Source organism: Setaria viridis, chromosome 2 (genome assembly GCF_005286985.2).
Source record: "Setaria viridis chromosome 2, Setaria_viridis_v4.0, whole genome shotgun sequence".
In the NCBI taxonomy this organism is placed as follows: domain Eukaryota; kingdom Viridiplantae; phylum Streptophyta; class Magnoliopsida; order Poales; family Poaceae; genus Setaria; species Setaria viridis.
Window position 1 is genome coordinate 27,483,212 of NC_048264.2, and position 19,200 is coordinate 27,502,411.

General features: G+C 50.4%; 3 protein-coding genes across 3 annotated transcripts; 1 reads left to right on the top strand and 2 right to left on the bottom strand.

The window, feature by feature from the left end:
* The first annotated feature begins 1,852 nt into the window (after positions 1-1,852).
* LOC117846391 (xyloglucan O-acetyltransferase 1) lies at positions 1,853-3,769 on the top strand. Its single transcript, XM_034727546.2, has one exon. The coding sequence runs from the start codon at positions 2,067-2,069 to the stop codon at positions 3,486-3,488; it is 1,422 nt and encodes a 473-aa protein (XP_034583437.1). The 5' UTR covers positions 1,853-2,066; the 3' UTR covers positions 3,489-3,769.
* Positions 3,770-4,239: 470 nt separating this feature from the next.
* On the bottom strand, positions 4,240-6,808 carry LOC117846392 (uncharacterized). The gene is made up of 2 exons (XM_034727547.2): positions 5,783-6,808; positions 4,240-4,567 (listed from the first exon to the last, which is right to left on the bottom strand). Exon 1 carries the CDS (start codon positions 6,545-6,547, stop codon positions 5,786-5,788), a length of 762 nt encoding a protein of 253 aa, XP_034583438.1. The 5' UTR covers positions 6,548-6,808; the 3' UTR covers positions 4,240-4,567; positions 5,783-5,785.
* Positions 6,809-7,565: 757 nt separating this feature from the next.
* LOC140222063 (uncharacterized) lies at positions 7,566-8,346 on the bottom strand. Its single transcript, XM_072292208.1, has one exon. It carries the CDS (start codon positions 8,152-8,154, stop codon positions 7,798-7,800), a length of 357 nt encoding a protein of 118 aa, XP_072148309.1. The 5' UTR covers positions 8,155-8,346; the 3' UTR covers positions 7,566-7,797.
* Positions 8,347-19,200: the final 10,854 nt, after the last annotated feature.

Consider the following 19,200-nt stretch of genomic DNA (forward strand, 5'->3'; position numbering starts at 1 on the left):
AGCCTGAGGTTACCTACTTCCAGTTCAGTGCATCCGTCTCCCACCAATTGATGATCGAGCCAGCCAAGAGTGCTATCAGTTCTTAAGTTCGTGTCAGCACCGAACTTCAGTACCTGAATTTGTTCTTGGCCGTGCTATTCATAAGCTTTGGGACTAGAGTGTTTCCACAAAAACTTATGAGTTTTCGACCGCACTAGGGTGTTTCTTCCAGAAGCAGTGGCACAGCCGCATAGCCAAGAATCGAGAGTGGGGTGTTAAGAACTGTAAGACTAGAATTTTAACTACGTAATAAGTAACGCAACAGCTAATATAAAAATGAAATTTGTTTTATATAAATGAGTACCATTACTCAATATTTTTTCCCACCTTAGCAATATGCATTTCAGTTAATATTTATAGTTTGGACAACGGGGCCAGAAAAATCTCAGACAGTTTGACACCGCCCACCAACTATTGTGGCACAGGCGTGCTGCGTGCAGTGCAGCCGTGCAGGCCGCCAAGTCTCTTGAACACATTGGGTTAGAGACTCAGAGCAACAAAAGGGCAATTGCCAAATTACCAGAGTCTAGAGATGGTGTAGTAGCATGGGAGAGAGCGAGTCGAAACTTGAAACGAGAGCTCATGCCGTTGCCAACTCATGTGCAAGCAGCAAGCTGGCCAAAAGCGTAACAAAGAAAGTTCTTTAGTTTAGACTGAGAAGGTCTATGCAGACTGACTATAAGTTGCATTCTCTTCCTCCTTCAAAACATGGACTAGATTGGATCCACAATCTGATGGCATGTTTCGTTTGAGAACTCGGATGAACGAGAATCCCCATCAAATTTGGATTGCACTGTATCAGCGATCTAATAGCAAGTTTCGCTTACAACTCTACGAATTAGAATATTACTACGGGGACAGAAGGAGAGAGAGCTTGCTTTGCCTCCCCCCCCTCCCCCCCTCCCCCCCGACCCAACAAAAAAAAACAGTACAATAGTACATGTGATTGTGCTGGTGCCAAATATAGATGTCCAAACGGGCGGCCTTGCCCGGCAACACGGCTGGTTTCGGACCACTGCGAGGCACGACGAGCCCTCACAGCCTGCTCCCTGTGCGTTACTGCGGCCATCGTCTCCTCCAGCTGGACAAGCCGCCTATTCGTGCCGCCGCCGTCACCTCCTGCTCAACAAGTCGCCCTCTGCACGCCACCACTTGCCTGCTCCTGCGCGCCGCCACTGTCACCTCCACCAGGTACTCGCCAGTCGCCATTACTTGCTTGCTCACCGTCGCAGCCGCAAAAGGGAGTGCGCCGCCGTGCCGGCCACTGGGAGGGGCAGAGGGAGGTGGTTCCGCTAACGCCTTTTGGCCGGTCTCTAGGCTCGGCAGCTCACCTCCGCGAGTGAGGGAGGCGACGGCTCGATAGGGTGGGAGTGGGAGAGGAGCGGAGCCAACGGTGGAGGAGAAGAGGAGGTAGCGGCATTGGCAGTAGAGGGAGGTGGCGGCTCAGTGGGGTGGGAGTGGGAGGGAAGCGGCGCCGGCGGTAGAGGGAGGCAGCGATTGGTGGGATGGGAGTGGGACAGGAGCAGAGCTGGCGGTGGAGGAGAGGAGGGGGTAGCGGCACTGTCGGCGGAGGAGAGGAGAGGCGGAGTGACGCCGGCAGCGGAGGGGAGGAGCTTTGCTCCAAGCCGAGAGAGAGGCAGGAAGCAGAGAGGGTGAGAGAGGCAAGTGGTAGCGGGGAGGGAGGAAACAGCTTGCTGGTAGAGTTTATATTTAATTTTATATGGGATGAAGGGTAACGGCCTTAACGGGCCAGCTATTCAAACTGGGTCGGGCTCCTGGTGCTCGACGTGCTGAGGTAGCGGCCCACGCCCAGCATGCAATACCGGGCTGGACCAGCACGGGCACGGAGCTCTCCATGCCGATCCAGGCTAGGACCGAGCCAAACCGTGCTGGGTGGGCGGGCTGCATGGACATATATTCTGCCAAAGAAGTCCCAACTGGACAATTCACACTCTCAGTCTTCCGCATTTCAGCAACCATCGTCAACCCACTTAACTTCTTGTCCCTATGCCCAACTCATAAGCTAGATGGTGCCTGGATCGACCCCCATGGCCATGGGCGCCTCCGCTCCCTGTCCTAGCCACCATTTCACGTCCTCTTCCCTCCTCACCAAGAGGACCATCGCCTTCGCGCTCTACGCTCTCATTCCCCTCGCTCTCCTCCACTACCTCCTCACCCTCCCTCCCCCTCTCCCCCCTCCTCCCACCACCGACACGGCCTCCCCATCGCCATCTCACCAGGCGAATGCTTCTGCTTCTGCATCACCGGAGCCTTCGGCCGCGCGGTGCGACTACTCGGACGGGGAGTGGGTGCGGACCGCGGCGGGCCCGCAGTACAACGGGTCGAGCTGCGGCGAGACCATCAAGGCCGGGCAGAACTGCGAGGCGCACGGGCGCCCGGACACGGGGTACATCTACTGGCGGTGGCGCCCGCGCGGGTGCGCGCTGCCGCCGTTCGACCCGGCGGCGTTCCTGCGCGCGGTGCGCGGCCGGCACGTCGCCTTCGTGGGCGACTCGCTCGCACGGAACCAGTGCGAGTCCCTGGTCTGCCTGCTCAGCTCGGCGTTCCCCGCCCAGCTGGTGCGCGGCGCGGGAGGCGGCGGCGGGGACGGGGACGGCGACGAGCTCCGCAAGTTCCGGCGCTGGGCGTTCCCGTCGCACAACGCGACGGTCTCGGTGTTCTGGTCCCCGTTCCTGGTGAACGGCACGGAGAGGCCCAAGACGCCGCCGGCGGCGGGCGGGCTGTACCACAACCGGATCTACTTCGACCAGCCCGACGAGCGGTGGGCGGCGGAGGTCCCGGGCCTCGACGTGGTGGTGCTCTCGGCGGGGCAGTGGTACCTGAACCCGGCCTTGTTCTACGACCGCGGCGCCGTCATCGGGTGCCACCGCTGCCCGGCCACGGAGCCCAACCGCAACGAGACGGGCTTCTTCGGCGTGTTCCGCCTCGCCGTCCGGAACGCGCTCCACGAGGTCATCGCCCGCGTCGCCTCCGCCCCCTCCTCGCCCGCCCGCCACCGGCTGGCCGTGGTGACGACGTTCTCGCCGGCGCACTTTGAGGGGGAATGGGACAGCCCGACCTCGTGCGCGCGCACCGAGCCGTACGCGCGCGGGGAGCGGGAGCCGCTGTACATGGACGAGGAGATGCTGCGCGCCGGGGTGGAGGAGGCCGCGGCGGCGGGCGCGGACACGACGGCGCGCGGGGCGGGGCTGGCGGTGGAGGCGCTGCAGGTGACGCGGCTGGCGGCGATGCGCCCGGACGGGCACCCGGGCCTCTACACGCGGGCGTTTCCGCTCGCCGGCGGCGCGAGGGAGCGGATGCCCAACGACTGCGTGCACTGGTGCCTGCCCGGGCCCATCGACACGTGGAACGAGGTCCTGCTGCAGGTCGTCAAGCGGTGGGCCGACAGCGTCGACGCCGGCGCGGCGTCGGCAGCGCCGTTAAACTAGTCGTCAAGTGGTCATTTTGACGGGTGAATTTGGTCCGGATCCTTGAAAATCGGTTCTAATTAGAAATTTGTAGAGCCATCATTTCGTCCAAATTCTCCGACTAGATGGAGTTGGGTGCGTAGTGCCACGAGTTCGGTATGCAGAACATGGCAGGATGTGACAATGGGCCTGAAATACGGCCTGAACGTGAGGCGTAAGATGCGGATGGCGGTGACGCGATCTTGACCTTTTCCATCAACTAGCGGCGCTCGCTGTGCTACCAATGAACTGTTGCCCAGAGACCATTTGTCTGATCCATATTCTAATCAGTGCCTGTTCATGGTGATCTTCGCTAAGCTTGGACCTGATCGCCTGAAACAAACAGGTTTAAACATAGAAGCAGTGAGTTATACTGAGCCCAGCTACAGTCGTCAAAACACAGCCTGGTTATCAGCAATAATCATTCACCAACATCACAAATTACTCAAGGATAAGCGATGCGTTTGGCCACAGGCCAAGTTACAATGAAAAACCCACAGCTACAGCACACTTTGTAAAGCTGCGACTATCGAATTACCAGAGTTGGTACACCATAAATCAAATTACCAGAAAAATATAACTTTGAATTCTATATAGAACTGGGTCACCAGTCACCTGACAAGGCCGAATATCAGCACTGCAGCGCATTTCCAAAAAAATATTTTACAAAAAGGCATCAAACACGGAGCATGCAACTCGGGAGTCATGAAAACAAATCTGGGGAGTGAAAGTGTGGAGAGAGCAAAGGTGGTTCAGGGCACATGAACACAATGACTAACAACAATTCATTACAGTAAACTTGAGGACAAGCAATACTATGTGAAGTGTCTACAATGGAGGAACATCATTATCAAACACATTATCAACCAAAAGATTAAAGAAATGATCAAACAAAATACTGTATGTGTTAGGATACAGTATGGTCTAGCCTTCTTTCCAAATGCAGTTCCTCCATAGAAGGCAAATTGGACGATAAAATGCCACATTATATCTATGTCGTCCTTGTTAAATATGATTGTCCATCCATGATGTTCTAGATATTGTACAACATACAACAGCACCTGAAAAAAAGCCATGCATTAGATTAACCGTGAAGAGCATCTCAATACAACTGCTTAATAGATTATGGGTTGAAAGTGCCCGTGCTGATCAAATACAAAATACGCTAATGATACCAGTGGCAGTTATGAAGAACATTGAATAAGCATCACTATACACATACAACAAGCTACTAGGAAAATAGACTATCAAGAGAACATATGTGTCTTGGGCCACTAGAATGTTGTCCATAAAGCACATGGGAAATTGGTGTTGTAAATCTGTTAGCTATATTTAAGACTACAACAAGGAAAGAGAAATGGCATAAAAATGATCTCTGTTAGGATTGCAAGTCACCCATGCACCCCTTGTCTTTATCTGACAAATCCAAAACCTTTTATGTTTAATAGTGTCCAGAGTTTAAAATAATATGCTACACATTTTAAAACAAATTGTGACCAAGATAATACCATCTTTCACATTGCTTTACATATGTTGGTTACTAGTATACTTGATACAATGTTATACCTACAAGGATGATATGTAGAATGCTAATTTATTCATGCTGATATCTAAACTTTGAAATATAAAGATACAAGATTAGTGGACATAACGCACAATCTACTTTGTTTGGTGGCCATATACTATAATTATATTAGTCTATAAATTAGGTTTTAGGTAGTCACTTGACAATTTAGTCTTAAGACTTACAAATTCTTGTTTTGATACACAATTTAATCTCAAGGCTTTAAAACTATTCTAAACCCTTAATATCTCAGAGCCTATGCAGTTAGGCAACGCATCTGTAAAAGCAAAGTGGCAAATGATCTTATAAGAAGGACAAACATCTACAAATTAGCGACACACAATTATACAACTCAGTACTTATTTGTTATTCTGAAGCTTCAAAGATGAGGAAAGAGTTGAAGAAACTTTCTTGTAATGCATTTAGGGTACGTTGTTTTTTATGAATGCAGTTGGTAGTACCTTTCTTACCTAAGATAGAACAACCTATTAGTGAGTTGCTACTCCTACTCCCTATTAGCCCACTCTAATAGTTCTAAACTCGTCAAGCAATCTCTACCAGCTCCTAGTTGTTTGCAAACTACTCACGCCAATTGCCAAATCGCAAAGATCCTTAGAAGTTCCCTACCCAACATAAATAAAACACTACGTGTGAGGAGATCACTAGTCAGGAACTCAAATCTGAGATCAAGATCTACTTGAATGCATCTTACCTCTCAGTCGGCTCCAGCGCCACCACTGCCGCCGAGCGGGTAGGAGACGAGCTCCCTAACCGCGGCCCCTACCTCTACCAGTGCGATGTCCATCCCGTACCCGGAGACGGGGAGCAGCTTGAGCTCTCGGAGCACGCAGAAGGCCTCGGCCATGCGGCCGCGGGGCACGTCGACGGCGACGGCGCAGCGCGGGACCCAGTGGTCCGGCCGGAACGCGTCGGGTACCTCGACGCCCGCGTCCTTCCGCAGCAGCTCGCAGAGCTGCGCGTGGAGGCCCAGCAGCGCCGCGGAGGGGGTGGGCGCGAGGAAGAGCACGTTGTCGTTCGGTGAGGATGCGGACGCGGGGAGCGCGGCGAGCGAGGAGAGCGCGAGCGGGAGCGGGTCGAGGCGGGACGCGAGCGCCCGGAGCGAGGGACCCAGGCGGATGAGCGGGTCCCCGCCGGCGCCGGTCCCGGGCGGCGGGAGCGCGGCGGCGGGGAGGTGGAGCAGCGCGAGGTGCGGGCGGGCGGCGGCGTCGATGAGGCGGGTGCCGAGCTGCCGCCGCGCCAGCGCGTTCCACGCCTTGAGCACCTGGTTCTCGAGCGCCGGGTCGAAGTAGAGCTCCACCGCGTAGTAGTACCCGACCGCCACGGAGGAGGGCGGCTGCGGCGGCACGGCCGGCGCGGAGGCGCGGGGGGTGCCAGGGGGAGTCGTGGAGACCGCGGGGGCCGAGGTGCAGCCGCCGCCGCCGGCCCCGCCGGTGGAGGGCGCGGTGCCTTGGGCCATCGGGATGGGATTGATTCCGACAGGGAGGCGACGGGGGCGGCGGAGGGGAAGGGGCCGGTTTTTTTTTTCCGTCAGGAATCGAGTGGGGAGAGGGGAGACTGGGAGAGATCTCGGCAGCTCGCCTGCTTGGGTCGGACCTGCTCTGCTGCTGGTGCTACATGGTTGACTGGTTGGTCCAGTGGGGAGTCACTGAGGGGTGGGGCCGCATGGTTGAAATGGTGAATTACTGCTTGTTACCAGTTACCACCGGGTACTGAACCCACAGGAATCGATCGTGTTACTGTGAAGTCTGGTACCACTGCTTACTTGCAGTAGAGTAGTTGTACAGAACGACCCAAAACAAAAACGTAGATGTGCCATTTCGTGCTCCCGTGGTCCAAGCTTTTCTTCTCTTGCTTGTTGTTAACCGAAAGTCAGGACGAGGTGACTTGTTTGGTGCAATTATGCCAATGATTATCTTACAAAAATTTGGTAACGTCCACCGATTTTGTGAAGCATTTATTTGTTACCAACTTCGATAGGGTTCCTTCTTCTATTGCGGTGTCATTCCTTTTCATGCCAAAGCTTGACGAAGCCATGAGCTACCCAGCTAACCAAATAATGGCATTGCCAAACTTTGGTGAGGTCTAGTTGAGCAAATTTATCGCCACATCAAAACAGTCCCTAGTTTACAACATTTTTCGTTTATATGGTCAGATGAATTAAATATCTTCTTTTCTTGCCGTAATCGCAGCACCAATTTATTTTCTCCTAGGTCCAGGATCATCGCAATTGGCATCTTGAGGCGAGTTCCGTTCAAACTAAACATCCTATAGAAGTTTTGCTCGATCATATCCTCCTACCGTGTGTGTGGCTTGTGGTTTTATTGTGCGAGGCCCAGGAAGATTCCTTTAGACGTCAAATGATTTGATTGCTTGTTAATGTTATTTGAGTTCAAAATTGGTAACCTGGGGCATTGTTAGCTGTCGGCGGTGATCTCTGCTTCCATGACAACAAGAACACGAATTAACACGCCAAGTTTAGGTAACGCATCATTCAACTCAAATTGTAGCGGCAAAGCCAAATAATCCACCGAATTGGCAACAACTGAGGAGATTTTAGACAAATGCAAGTTCACCAGTTGGATCGCAAGAACCGATCCCCTCGCCTCCAAGAACAAGAGCAAGATTGAGATCTACTAAAAAAACCCTAGACCTCGGCTCACCAGCTCGATAGATCCTCTGACGAAGTAGAGGAACAGCAGCGACCCTCTAGTTGGAGCCCACGATCCAGCCCACGGTCGTCGACAACGCGCCCCGGGCCGCCACCGCCGCCGCCGCAGTCGCAGTCGAACTCCCGTCGGGAGCCGCCGCCGCGGCCGCGCCGGGCGCACACGCGCGGGCGCTTGAGCCGCCGAGGTTGCTGTTGCCCTGCGCGGCGGCGAGGCGGGTGACGTCCTCGTTCTTGACGACGACGATCTCCTCCAGCTGGATCCTCAGGTACGCCTCGTCCTCCGCCGTCAGCTTCCTCTTGCCACTCTCCTTCACCTCCTCCTCGCCGGGTGCCGCAGCCGGAGCCGGGTCGGCGGCGGCCCGGCGGCTGCTGACCATGGCGGCGAACCTCTCCATTGTGCGCGCCAAGAAGGCAAAAGCTCCTCGCCTCCTCCCTCTCTCTCCCCTCAAACGGCCGGCCGCCGAGTTGGCTCGAGGATCTTGCTGAAGGGCGCGGAGGTGTTCTTGCTGGCTGCCGCTGCGCGATGGCGTGTGGGTGCTTTTGCTTGATCTGAGTATATATCGGTGGATATTTAATTATTTTGCCATAAGATTCCTCTTTCTTATTCTTAGTTTCTTCTTTAACGCTCCTCTATGATCAGAAAAAAAAAAGAAAGGATTGTTTCGTTTCGGAATCGTTCTTTTCTAGGTGAAATTCGACTTTTTTTTTCTTAGGCGCTCATATTGTCTGACCTCCTAGGCCCCGTTTCACTGACTTATTTTTAGCACCCGTCACATCAAATATTTAGATACTAATTAGGAATATTAAACGTAGACTATTTACAAAACCCATTACATAAGTGGAATCTAAACGGCGAGATGAATCTATTAAGCCTAATTAGTCCATGATTTGACAATGTGTTGCTACAGTAAACATTTGCTAATGATGGATTAATTATGCTTAATTAGGCTTAATAGATTCGTCTCGCTGTTTAGATTCCACTTATGTAATGAGTTTTCTAAATAGTCTACGTTTAATACTCCTAATTAGTATCTAAACATTCGATGTGACACATGCTAAAAATAAGTCAGTGGAAGAAAACGGGACCCTAGTAGAAGAATAAATCCCCCAAATAGCACACAAATTTTCAACGGATATTAGAAAAAGAACTTCAAAACTTCACCAGCCACGGTATTCGATCGAAAAAAGTTTTACCAACACATTTGCCATTTTCTCCAACATGGCATGCCAAATCACCCCTCCACGCTGGGATCACCATGCGAAATGACTCCCGTACTCCTGTCCTTATCCTCTCGGGTGGGGTCAGCGACCTCGACGCCGGCGATGGTGCCCATGAACCAGCTGACCCCACCCGTCGGGATGCGGCACGCGGGAGTAGAAGGATAAGGCCAGGGGTATGGGAGTTATTTCGCTTGACGATTCCAGCGTGGAGGGGTGATTTGGCATGCTATGTCGGAGAAAATGACAAATGTGTTTGTAAAACTTCTCTCCGGTGGCAAATATGCAGGTGCCATTCTAAAATTGGCATAATCAAGAAGTGATCGTTCTAAGATGGTAAATAATTAAATATACCATGTATCATCGGAGATGACGGTGGCCGGTGGCCAAGTGCCCAAGTCCGAGCTCGGCATTGGCGTCTGTGAAAGGCAAGGCAAGGGACAGAGCGTCTGGACCCCCTTGCGCTCGGATGGCAACTTGGAAAGTTCAGCGCCGCGTGCTGGCCTTCTGGGCCTGTCAGGGGAGTTGGGCTGGATAGTTGGGCTACGTGGAGATTGTGGTTTGGTTGGGCCGAGTGGACCGTAATAATTTCTGTTTAGTTAGGCGGTGTTTTTTAGCGTAATCCTTAATTCCCATATACGCTGGGAATGATTTTCCATCTTGGCCTCATACAAGATCAGGGTTGTTTACAGTTAAATCTACCTATTTTCTTGCTAGAAATGAAGCCTTCTTCCTGTCAACAAGTTCCAATGGCAAAGGAAATACATCAAATCAATCTTGCACAGCAAAAGAATGCAAGCAACTCTGGGCAGTAAGGGCACCACCAAAGATGAAAATTGATTGTGGAAGTTTGCACACAATTGTCTCCCTACTGGTCAGAACTTGAAGAGTAGGAATATTCCGGCTCTAGACACTTGCTAGTGTGGAAGAGAAGAAAATGTAACTCATGCCTTTCTGACCTGTCAATATGCATCAGAGGTTTGGAAAGAGCTAAAGGCAAAAAGTGGCTTGAGAAGACGACTCAAAATTTTTTGCTCACCTAGACAGTGGCTCTTTGACTACTTAGCCGCATCTACAGAGGAGGAAGCAACGACTATGACAATCACTCTGTGGCACATTTGGGAAACTAGGAATGGAGCTAGGAATGGGGAAGGACAGCTACATCCTCACTGCATTGTTGAAAAAAATCCGAGCTTATGTTGATATGCGCATAATTATAAACCCATTGTTTCCAAAAGGTGTGGCCCTATTAGGCCGAAAAAATGGGCTCCATCGCCGGAAGTACGGGTTATGGTGAATGTTGATGCAGCGGTTTTTGCAGAATCAAATCGAATGGGCATCGGTTTAGTGACCACAATGGCAATTTCTTGGATGCATGCAGGCAAGGGCTCAATGGGATCACTGAACCAGAAGTGGCGGAGGCAACTGCTTTGAGGCACGCAGTGCACTTCGTGTCAGCACTTCCATACAATCACGTGATTGTTGCTTCTGACTGTCTCTCGGTGGTCAAGAAACTCCAATCGACGGGCAAAGATCGCTCTCAGGTTGCTGTGCTCATTCAGGACATCAAGCAGGCAGCCAAAGGTTCTATTGCCTTTTCCTTCATACATGTTAGTAGAAGCTGTAATGAGGTAGCACATTCTCTAGCAAGGTCAGCCGATCAACTTTCTGAATCGGTTTGGTTTCATGAAGCTCCCGAGTTTATTCGGGCTTCTCTTTGTAACGATCGGTTGATTGAATAAAAAGCTACCTGTTACCCTAAAAAAAAATCCTATATACTGTACTTCTCTGCAGGGGATTCTTAGAGCAGCTCCAGTCCTGGTTCGGATGTTGAGATCCATGGAAGCCGAACAGAACTTTGGTTCGGTAGCTCTAGTGTGAACACCAATTTGTGGGACCCACGTCCTTAAAAAAACAAATAAACTTCCCTCCGTCCGTCTTCCTCGCGAGAGCAGCCGGAAATTTCCGTTCCTCTTCCTCCTTCCCATCCTTCTTCCCCTCTCTCCTCAATCTTTCTACTCCGGTCATGAATCCCGGAAGTAATCCTAGTGGCGAGTAGATCAGGTCATCCGCTTCTTTTCCCATCCTGCTTCCCCTCTCTCCTCAATTTTTCTACTCCGGGCATGAATCCTGCCGCTTGCTCTCGGGCTAGGGACAGCCGGCGAACTAGAAGTCTAGAACCCGTGGCGTCGATGGGCATCACGGTGCTGCTGGCCGCCTCGGTCAGGTACAGGACAGCACCCCATCGACGGCGAGGTCATGCGCGCGGGCTCGAGACGGAAGCCGAGGAGACATAGTCAAGGGCGAGGAGGCGACGCTATATTATTTTACTAGAACATTCGGCGATGCGCGTCCTACCTTTGAACAATCAAACGCAAGCAGCGACAAACTATATTCTTCCTCCGTACTCACGAAGGGAGTCGTTTTGGGTCAAACATTGAAAATATAAATCATGAATAACTTTTAAGTTGTTGAGTTTGGAAATGTAAAAGTCATATAAATAGATTTGTCTTGAAAAATACTTTTATAAAACTATACATATATCACTTTTTGATAAATATTTTTATAAAAATAAAGAGTCAAAGTAATATTTTGGAGACCGTGTCGCTGTCCAAAACGACTTTCTTCGTGAATATGGAGGGAGTACATGGTATGGTATTAGATAAATTCAACACGAAACTACCACATCATCTGGTAGTAAGCACATCATCAACATGTTAACATAGGTGTCTATCCGGCATTTGAATCATGAATATTACAGCATATCTGAGCACCATGCTATACTAGACATCGGGTGTTTGTTCGACATCTAAATTATGATTATTACAGCACATCCGAACACCAGGCTATCCTATCCATCAGTTGTTTGTCCAGCATATTAATCATCAATATTACATATAGCACATCCGATCACCATGGCTACATCCCAGCACCAATCTATCATCTATCCTATTATCAAGTATCTATCCGGTATTTGGAGCATCAATATTACAGCACATTCGAGCACCATAAATCTACATGCAACAAGTATGCATTAGCTACCAAACAACCTAGCTGGTAGCTACTCCCTCCATCCCAAATTATAAGTCATTCTAAGAATCTTGGAGAGTCAAAGTATCTCAAGTTTGACCAAATTTATATGATAATATAATAACATTTATGGTGTCAACTAAGTGTCATTAGATTCTTTATCAATTATATTTTCATAGTATACCTATTTGATGTTATAAATTTTTATAATTTTCTTTATAATTTTGGTCAAACTTGAGATGCTTTGACTCTCCAAGATTTTTAGAATGAGTTATAATTTGGAATGGAGGGAGTACGAAGAAACTCACGTTTGCTACCTTCTGCATTTCACTAAACCGTTTCTAAAAACAGGATGACATGTAATTGTATAATCACTTTATAATTGCCACACCACTTTCTTTAGCATGTGTCATGGAGAATACAGAAATTGCATCTGTAATAGCACGTGTCATACGGAACATGTGTCATACGAAATAGCATGTGTCATAAACAATTCAGAAATTGCATTGCTAATACAGAATTGTCGTAAACAATTCAGTACCTGTTCTGATCAGAGGTGGCTGCACCACTGTCACTACTCCGACGTGGTTCTCGCCGAATCCAAGGAAGGAGCGGAGTGGCAGAGTGGCCTATCCGGCCTACCACCCGGGCCCTATCATACAATCACAATAGAAACAGAGTATCTCATGGACTTGAGGGGCGAGAGACGTTTGGATACTTAGATGCTAAAGTTTAGTAGTGTCATATCGAATGTTCAGATGCTAATTAGGAGGACTAAATATGAGCTAATTATAAAACTAATTGCATAACTCTGTGCTAATTCGCGAGACGAATCTATTAAGCCTAATTAATCCATCATTAGCAAATGGTTATTGTAGCACCACATTATCAAATCATGGACTAATTAGGCTTAATAGATTCGTCTCACGAATTAGACTCCATCTGTGCAATTAATTTTGTAATTAGCCTATGTTAATACTCCTAATTAGCATTCAAACATCCAATGTGACAGATGCTAAATTTTAGTGGAGTGTATCCAAACACCCCCTTATTTAGGTCGAGGAACCTATTACCCTGTCTATCATCTCTACGGAGCCATTGGTGTTGCTCTGTTCAACCTGAGTAAAAATAATTCAAGAAGATAGAATAAGCAACCAGATATACAGACTATATTTTTTGTCATATGCTAATATAATGGGAAAAAAAAATGCAAGTTTACTATTGGTGTAGATACAGATTCAGAGATGGAAAAAAGATTCAGGACAGTGTATATCGGAGTTAGATTCTTTCAGGAATGATGTGTGCAAAAACAATGGGAAAAAAAGTGAAATCTATTCACAATTTGGAGTATGTGGGGGCAACAAGTGGCCTTGACATCTTCGACACCTCATGAAATATTTTTTGCTGCATCAATCAAGGGTGCCAAAGTGAAAATTCCAAAAGGACCCGCTGTTATGTGAAAAATTATAGTTCACCCCACACTATGCAGGCATTTTATCAAACACAGGCTACATAGATGATAGCAGGTTCAAGTAAAACAGCAAAACGCTTTCTACCGGACATAATAAACATTGAAAATAATAGAAACATGATTGCCGCTGGGCATGGCACATCAATATTTGCTATGATCACACAACAGTCCAACTATTGATTTCCTTATTATTTAGCATTTTCCATAAACAGAGGCAGGCAAACAAAGGAACAATGAAGCCAACACTCATCAAGAAAACTTAAGGAAATGCTCTAATTCAACTCCAGGGGATTGAGCTTACCTAAAGAACCTACCAGGCTAGTGTGTAGGTTCATGGGTTCAGGCAACCAAACAACCTGAAAAGGAATGAAACTATAAAAAAATAACATTTATTGCTTCATAAATCCTAAAAGTGAGCTGTATATAGATAAAACATGAGGGTCTATGATTTTTCCAGATCTCTTTAGTTGAAACAGGAAAGGTTAATTATTAGGAAACTTTTATGTGACTTAGGAATAAGACATGAATCTGTAGCTCCTATTACACCAAAGCTAAAAAAATTAAATTATGCTCTGCATATAATTAACGTACTCTTCAAAAACCTTAGGGAAACATAAAGGAAGATTATGGATGAACATAGGCACTGGTAAACAGTAGAATGCTGCAGCTCAAATAAAAGGAAAACCATGAGCCTTCTTAATGGTAAACGGAACCAAAGTAAAACAATTGCAGGTAGAATTTGTGAGGTACGAATAGAAAAAAACTGGTAACGTGCAAAAGTTACTCGTATGAACAAAATGTAATTGCACTCACATGAGAAAAATATCGTTACAAGTCGCAAACATTTTACACCTAGTGCCTCAAGAGGATGCCATTTGAACTGTTGTTTCCTCAGCCACTTAATCGTTACCGGTATCAAATGATTCAATCCTCTTATTACCAAGGCTGTTTTGGTACCGGCAACAATAAAAAGGTCGCAATGGATACATATCGGCATGCAGTAAATAGTGCACTGGAGCAGTGCAACAGCCAACAGGTGAAACTATGCAAATAATGGAGTGAGGGCATGGTAAATGGGACTGTCTTTCACTTACGTTTTCCTCAGGGATACATAATAGTGCAACTTTTTGATGTGTTACAGCACAGGAGAAACAAGTTATACTTGTGTTGGAAAATGGCATATAAGTCTACAGTCAAGGAAAGTAACTGCTACCAACCATAAAACTGCTTCTTGTCATTGAGTTCCTTGTTAATATCAGGATCCTCATTATTGCAATAATAATCAGTGGTTTCTTTCCAGAATGAGTATCATTTGTACATTTCCATCTCAAGCAATGCCAACCTCTACCCTACTGCCTAAAAAATGGGGGACCAGGATGTTTACACAGAGGTTACTGCGCGACAGCTCCAAATTCTCACATACTACAACAAATTATGCATGATTGGAGCACCAATTCCAATTTTTCTGCAAAGACTAATACACATACTATCAAGCACATTAGTTCTTTTTCAGATTGTACACTGAAAGGCAAATAGGCAATATTGGCATACTACTGTAATTCTCACATGTCAAGATCTATTGATAAACTTGAAAGGAGGCTGTTCTACTAAAACATGTCAAGATCACAATGGGATTTATGCCTGTCTAAAAACCATCGAACCACAATGTCATTCAGTCCATTCGTCAGATGCAAAGTCAGGCAGTCATCTAAAAAAAGTAGCAAGATGCAACTATAAACTAACCGTTGCCAAGCGGAGCTTTGAGCGCGGCCAGCATACAAGTCTGCTGCCGTCAGGGTGTGACCGCACCCCCTGGTGGTGCCGCCCACGCTGCTTTTTTTTTTAATACGCAGGAGAGCTGCGTATCTTTGTATTAAGAAAAAAGTAACAATGAGAAGTTGTTACGTCACGGGCCGACCGGGCGTACGTACACCGAACATTCTCCCCTTAATGATTATACAGGGAATTATACAACTAATCAACTACACGAGGAGCGTGGAAATACTATGGGTGTGCCCCTCCTGATGTAGGCCAACCCAAGAGGGGGAGGTGTTTAGCACCTGCACTACACCATATGGCCTGGAAGGTGTCCGGCTTGTGCTTGCCGATCAGGTCCGTCATGGCGGCATCCAGCTCCTTCTCTAGGTCCACCTCCTTCTCTATGTATTTTTTCTTGATCTTCATCTTCTTCCTCTCAGTGGTTTTGATCAGCTTGTCCCGCTCAGCCTCAAACTCCGCCACGCCCTTCACCTGGCTATCAATGTTTGTTGGGAACTGGAACTTCGTGGCTGTCAATGTTTGTTGGGAACTGGAACTTCGTTTCCTGGACGCATACGGTGGAGGCGTTCGCGTCCCTCAGTACTGAGCGAAAAGCAACCCGGCGGTAGCGCGCGTTCAAGCCACGCATGTTCCACACCAATATGTTGAGATTCGTCGTATCCATGGAGCGTGACCACGACCGATTGTGTTGCTTGTCGCGCCGATGGTCATGCGCTCACCGTTCCAGAGCTGGCCGCGATCTGCATGAGCTGATCATCAGTGAGATCATTGGCCAGTGGAAAGATGTCTCTGAGCGCTACAAAGTGTTGCGGCTGCATCGTAGTCCTTAAGAACTTGTCGAAATCCTTTGCGGCCACATGGTCAGCATCGTCATTGCGGTCAATTACCCCTAATTTGCGCATGGCGAGCACCTCACCCTTTTTTGAAGGCCAGACAGTGATGTTCAACGGCTGGCTGGCGAGGCGGCCGCTTCGTCTTATCGTCGGCGTCGCGCTCTCGACTGGCGCTCTGGGTGGCGGCCTGTCCATGAGGGGGGCTGCATAGCCAAATGGATGTTGTTCAGGAAAGCTGCGGCCTTTGTTTGGGCCGCGTCGCATTCATCATCGTTCCTCACTGACGCCTGTGCGCGACCGGGCGTGGCCGTCGAACCCTGCGTTGGCGCTGCTTGCTCAGGAGCGTTGGACGGGTTGTTGGCGTCGTCGCCAGATGGACATGTTGTGGTGCTCCACGACGTGGCCGTCGAACCCTGCGTTGGCGTCGCTTGGTGAGGAACGTTGGACAGGTTGCTAGCATCATCATCAGATGGCTCTGCTGCGGTGCTCAATGGTTCGATGCTGGGCCCAGGGTCACTCTGAATGCGCGGACGACGGTGATACGTGCGCAGAGCAGAGGGGAGGGGCGCGCCGTCTAGCACTGGTGAACGGCATGGCGCGCCGCGGCTGTCGGGCGCGTTTGAATTGGCAAACTCAAACAACACGCCTGTTTGGCTCCCACGTGCTAAAGTTTAGCACCTGTCACATCGGATGTTTGGATACTAATTAGGAGTATTAAACATTCAAGCATCGCCGCCCACGCGGCCACTTCCGTGGAGGGAGCCGCCACGCGATGGATCTGCAGCAGGTCTCGAGGCTACCTACCAGGTCGTAGATGGCCCGGCTTGAGGATGGCCTTCCACACTGGAGCACCAGTAACACCCTACGCCTCACCGTGTCACCGTCATTGGGGTGCTGCCCACCGCCGTTAGTCCTCCAATCCATCCTGTGAAGCCGGAGAGCACCTTCGTTGGTTCGTGGAAGCAGATCCACCATGCGCGAGGGAGGCAAGCCATATGGTTAGATCTGATCAGGATCCATAGCTCATTTGATAAAGGGGTCTGAAGAAAGCAGTGAGATGAATAACAAATTGTATTGATCATATGCATTACATACTTATGCACATTTAGGAGAGCCCGAGAGCCTAACTGCTAGAGCTATTCCTACGGGTGATGGACGCAGAGTGAGCGCTGTTGGAGTCCCCACGGCCCTGCTTCTTGTTCTTGGGCTTGTAGCGGTTGTTGGAGTTGCCGGTGGTGGAGGATGGAGATCCGTCAGTGTGCTGCGGCTGGGTGGCGGAGGAGCCACCGTGTCTGGCGATGAACGCCTGGTTCTCATCATGCTTGGTGTCGTGTTCGTAGCGAAGTTCTTCCAACAGCAGGTAGGAGCGGCCGCTCTGGAAGGTGTGCGGCGGGGACTTGTCGGTGATGATTGGCTTCAGGTGGCGGTACTTGGCGTGGAGACCACGGAGGAGGTTCAACACTTGGGACGGCTCGGAGACGGGGTGGCCAACGCGCGGCGAGGGTCTTGAGCTTGGAGCAGTACTGCGAGATGGAGAAGTCGCCTTTGCGAATGCTGCGGAACTCTGCTTCGAGGTAGACGGCACGCTGGAGTTCGTAGTCACGGAAGATGCCCTCGACTTCTATCCAGATGCGGAACGCGGAGGCCCGCGTCTTGTAGACGTTGTCGAAGATGGGCTTGTTCATTATGGTGTACAGCCAGTTGACGATGCTATGGTCATTTTGCACCCAGTCGGCGTCACGCGGGCGGGGATCGGCGGCAAGTGCATGTGGTCTTCAAGGCCGAATTTGCCCAACACAGAGTCAAAGAAGCACCTCCACTGGGTGTAGTTTGGCTCGGCCATGTCGAGCATCATTGGCACATGGGACTTGATGTTGATAGTTTGCACGACGGATGCTGGAGTGGGCTGCGGTGCGGTGGCAGAGGAGGCAGAGGAGTCTGAGGAGTGGGAAGGAGAAGCCATGGCAGCGCAAGGTTGGGCAGCGAACGGATTGGAGAGGTCGTTAGATACGTCAGTCATTGATACCATGAAGAAAGCAAGAGCTCAGGGAGATGAACAATGAATTGTACTGTGATACTTATACACATTCACGAGAGCCTGAGAGCCTAACTGCTTGAGCTATTCCTACGGGTGATGGACGTGGAGCGAGCGCATCGAGCGGATGGCGTGCATTGTGCGTGGCGAGCGCAGCTCACCTGGTAGTTACGTAGTGCCTTTGGCCTACGTGCTAGGATACTCGCTAACAGGGTCGACGGTGAGCTCACTCCAGTTCGTGCAGCTGGTGGGGGAGGTGATCGATGTCTGGGAAGTCCACGACGTCGCAGGCAAACGAGTGGAAGAGGTGGTCGGTGGTGTCCCCATCGCGCTGCAGGAGGAGGCCGTCGGGTGAGTCGAGGATGCAGTGGTTCTTGAGCTCCAGGAGGGGAACGCAGACGAAGGTGCCGTCGCTGGCGGCGAAGAGGTCCAAGAAGCGGGCATGGCCGCTGTCCGCGTGGTGGCTCAGGAACCGGCTGAAGCCCTCCGGGAAGAGCATCCAGCGGCGCAGGTCTAGTAGGGCACGGCCGCGTGGGAAGGCAGCGGCGGCGGTACACGACGCGCTCCCGGTCAGCACCGGCACGACGCGGGGAGGCCGGATCCACCTCCGCGTGGCCATGGAGGCTAGCAGAGAGGGTGGGCCGCGGGAGCGGTGGCGGCGTGGGGAGGAGAGTGCGGGGCGGGGTGATGGCGGCGCGGCTCGAGGAAAGAGGAGAGGGTGGGAGCGAGTGCCTGCACCCACCCACTGCCAAGCGGGACCACCGTAGACGCGACCCCACCGGTCAGCGGCATTGGGCGCCGCACGGTGGGTCAGCGTCGGCGCCCACCCTACCCGGCCGCTCCACCACCACGAGCCCCGTGCTTTCGCTGGCACCAGCGGATGACCGAGCCCCTCCGCTAACCACAGGCCCACGGTAGTCTATGCCCCACTCGCAAGCGAGGCACCGCTAACCAAACGCAGGGTGGGCAAGGATGCGTGCGCGCAGCAGCCCACCCTATCGCCGGACAGCACGACACCAAGCCCACACCGAGCCACAAGCAGCTGACAGCGGGCCACGGCTTGCAACACGACCCA

What these genes read in the sequence shown, in the direction of transcription:
- LOC117846392 (XM_034727547.2), bottom strand. Translation starts at nt 6,547, where the DNA reads ATGGCCCAAGGCACCGCGCCCTCCACCGGCGGGGCCGGCGGCGGCGGC.
- LOC117846391 (XM_034727546.2), top strand. Translation starts at nt 2,067, where the DNA reads ATGGTGCCTGGATCGACCCCCATGGCCATGGGCGCCTCCGCTCCCTGT.
- LOC140222063 (XM_072292208.1), bottom strand. Translation starts at nt 8,154, where the DNA reads ATGGAGAGGTTCGCCGCCATGGTCAGCAGCCGCCGGGCCGCCGCCGAC.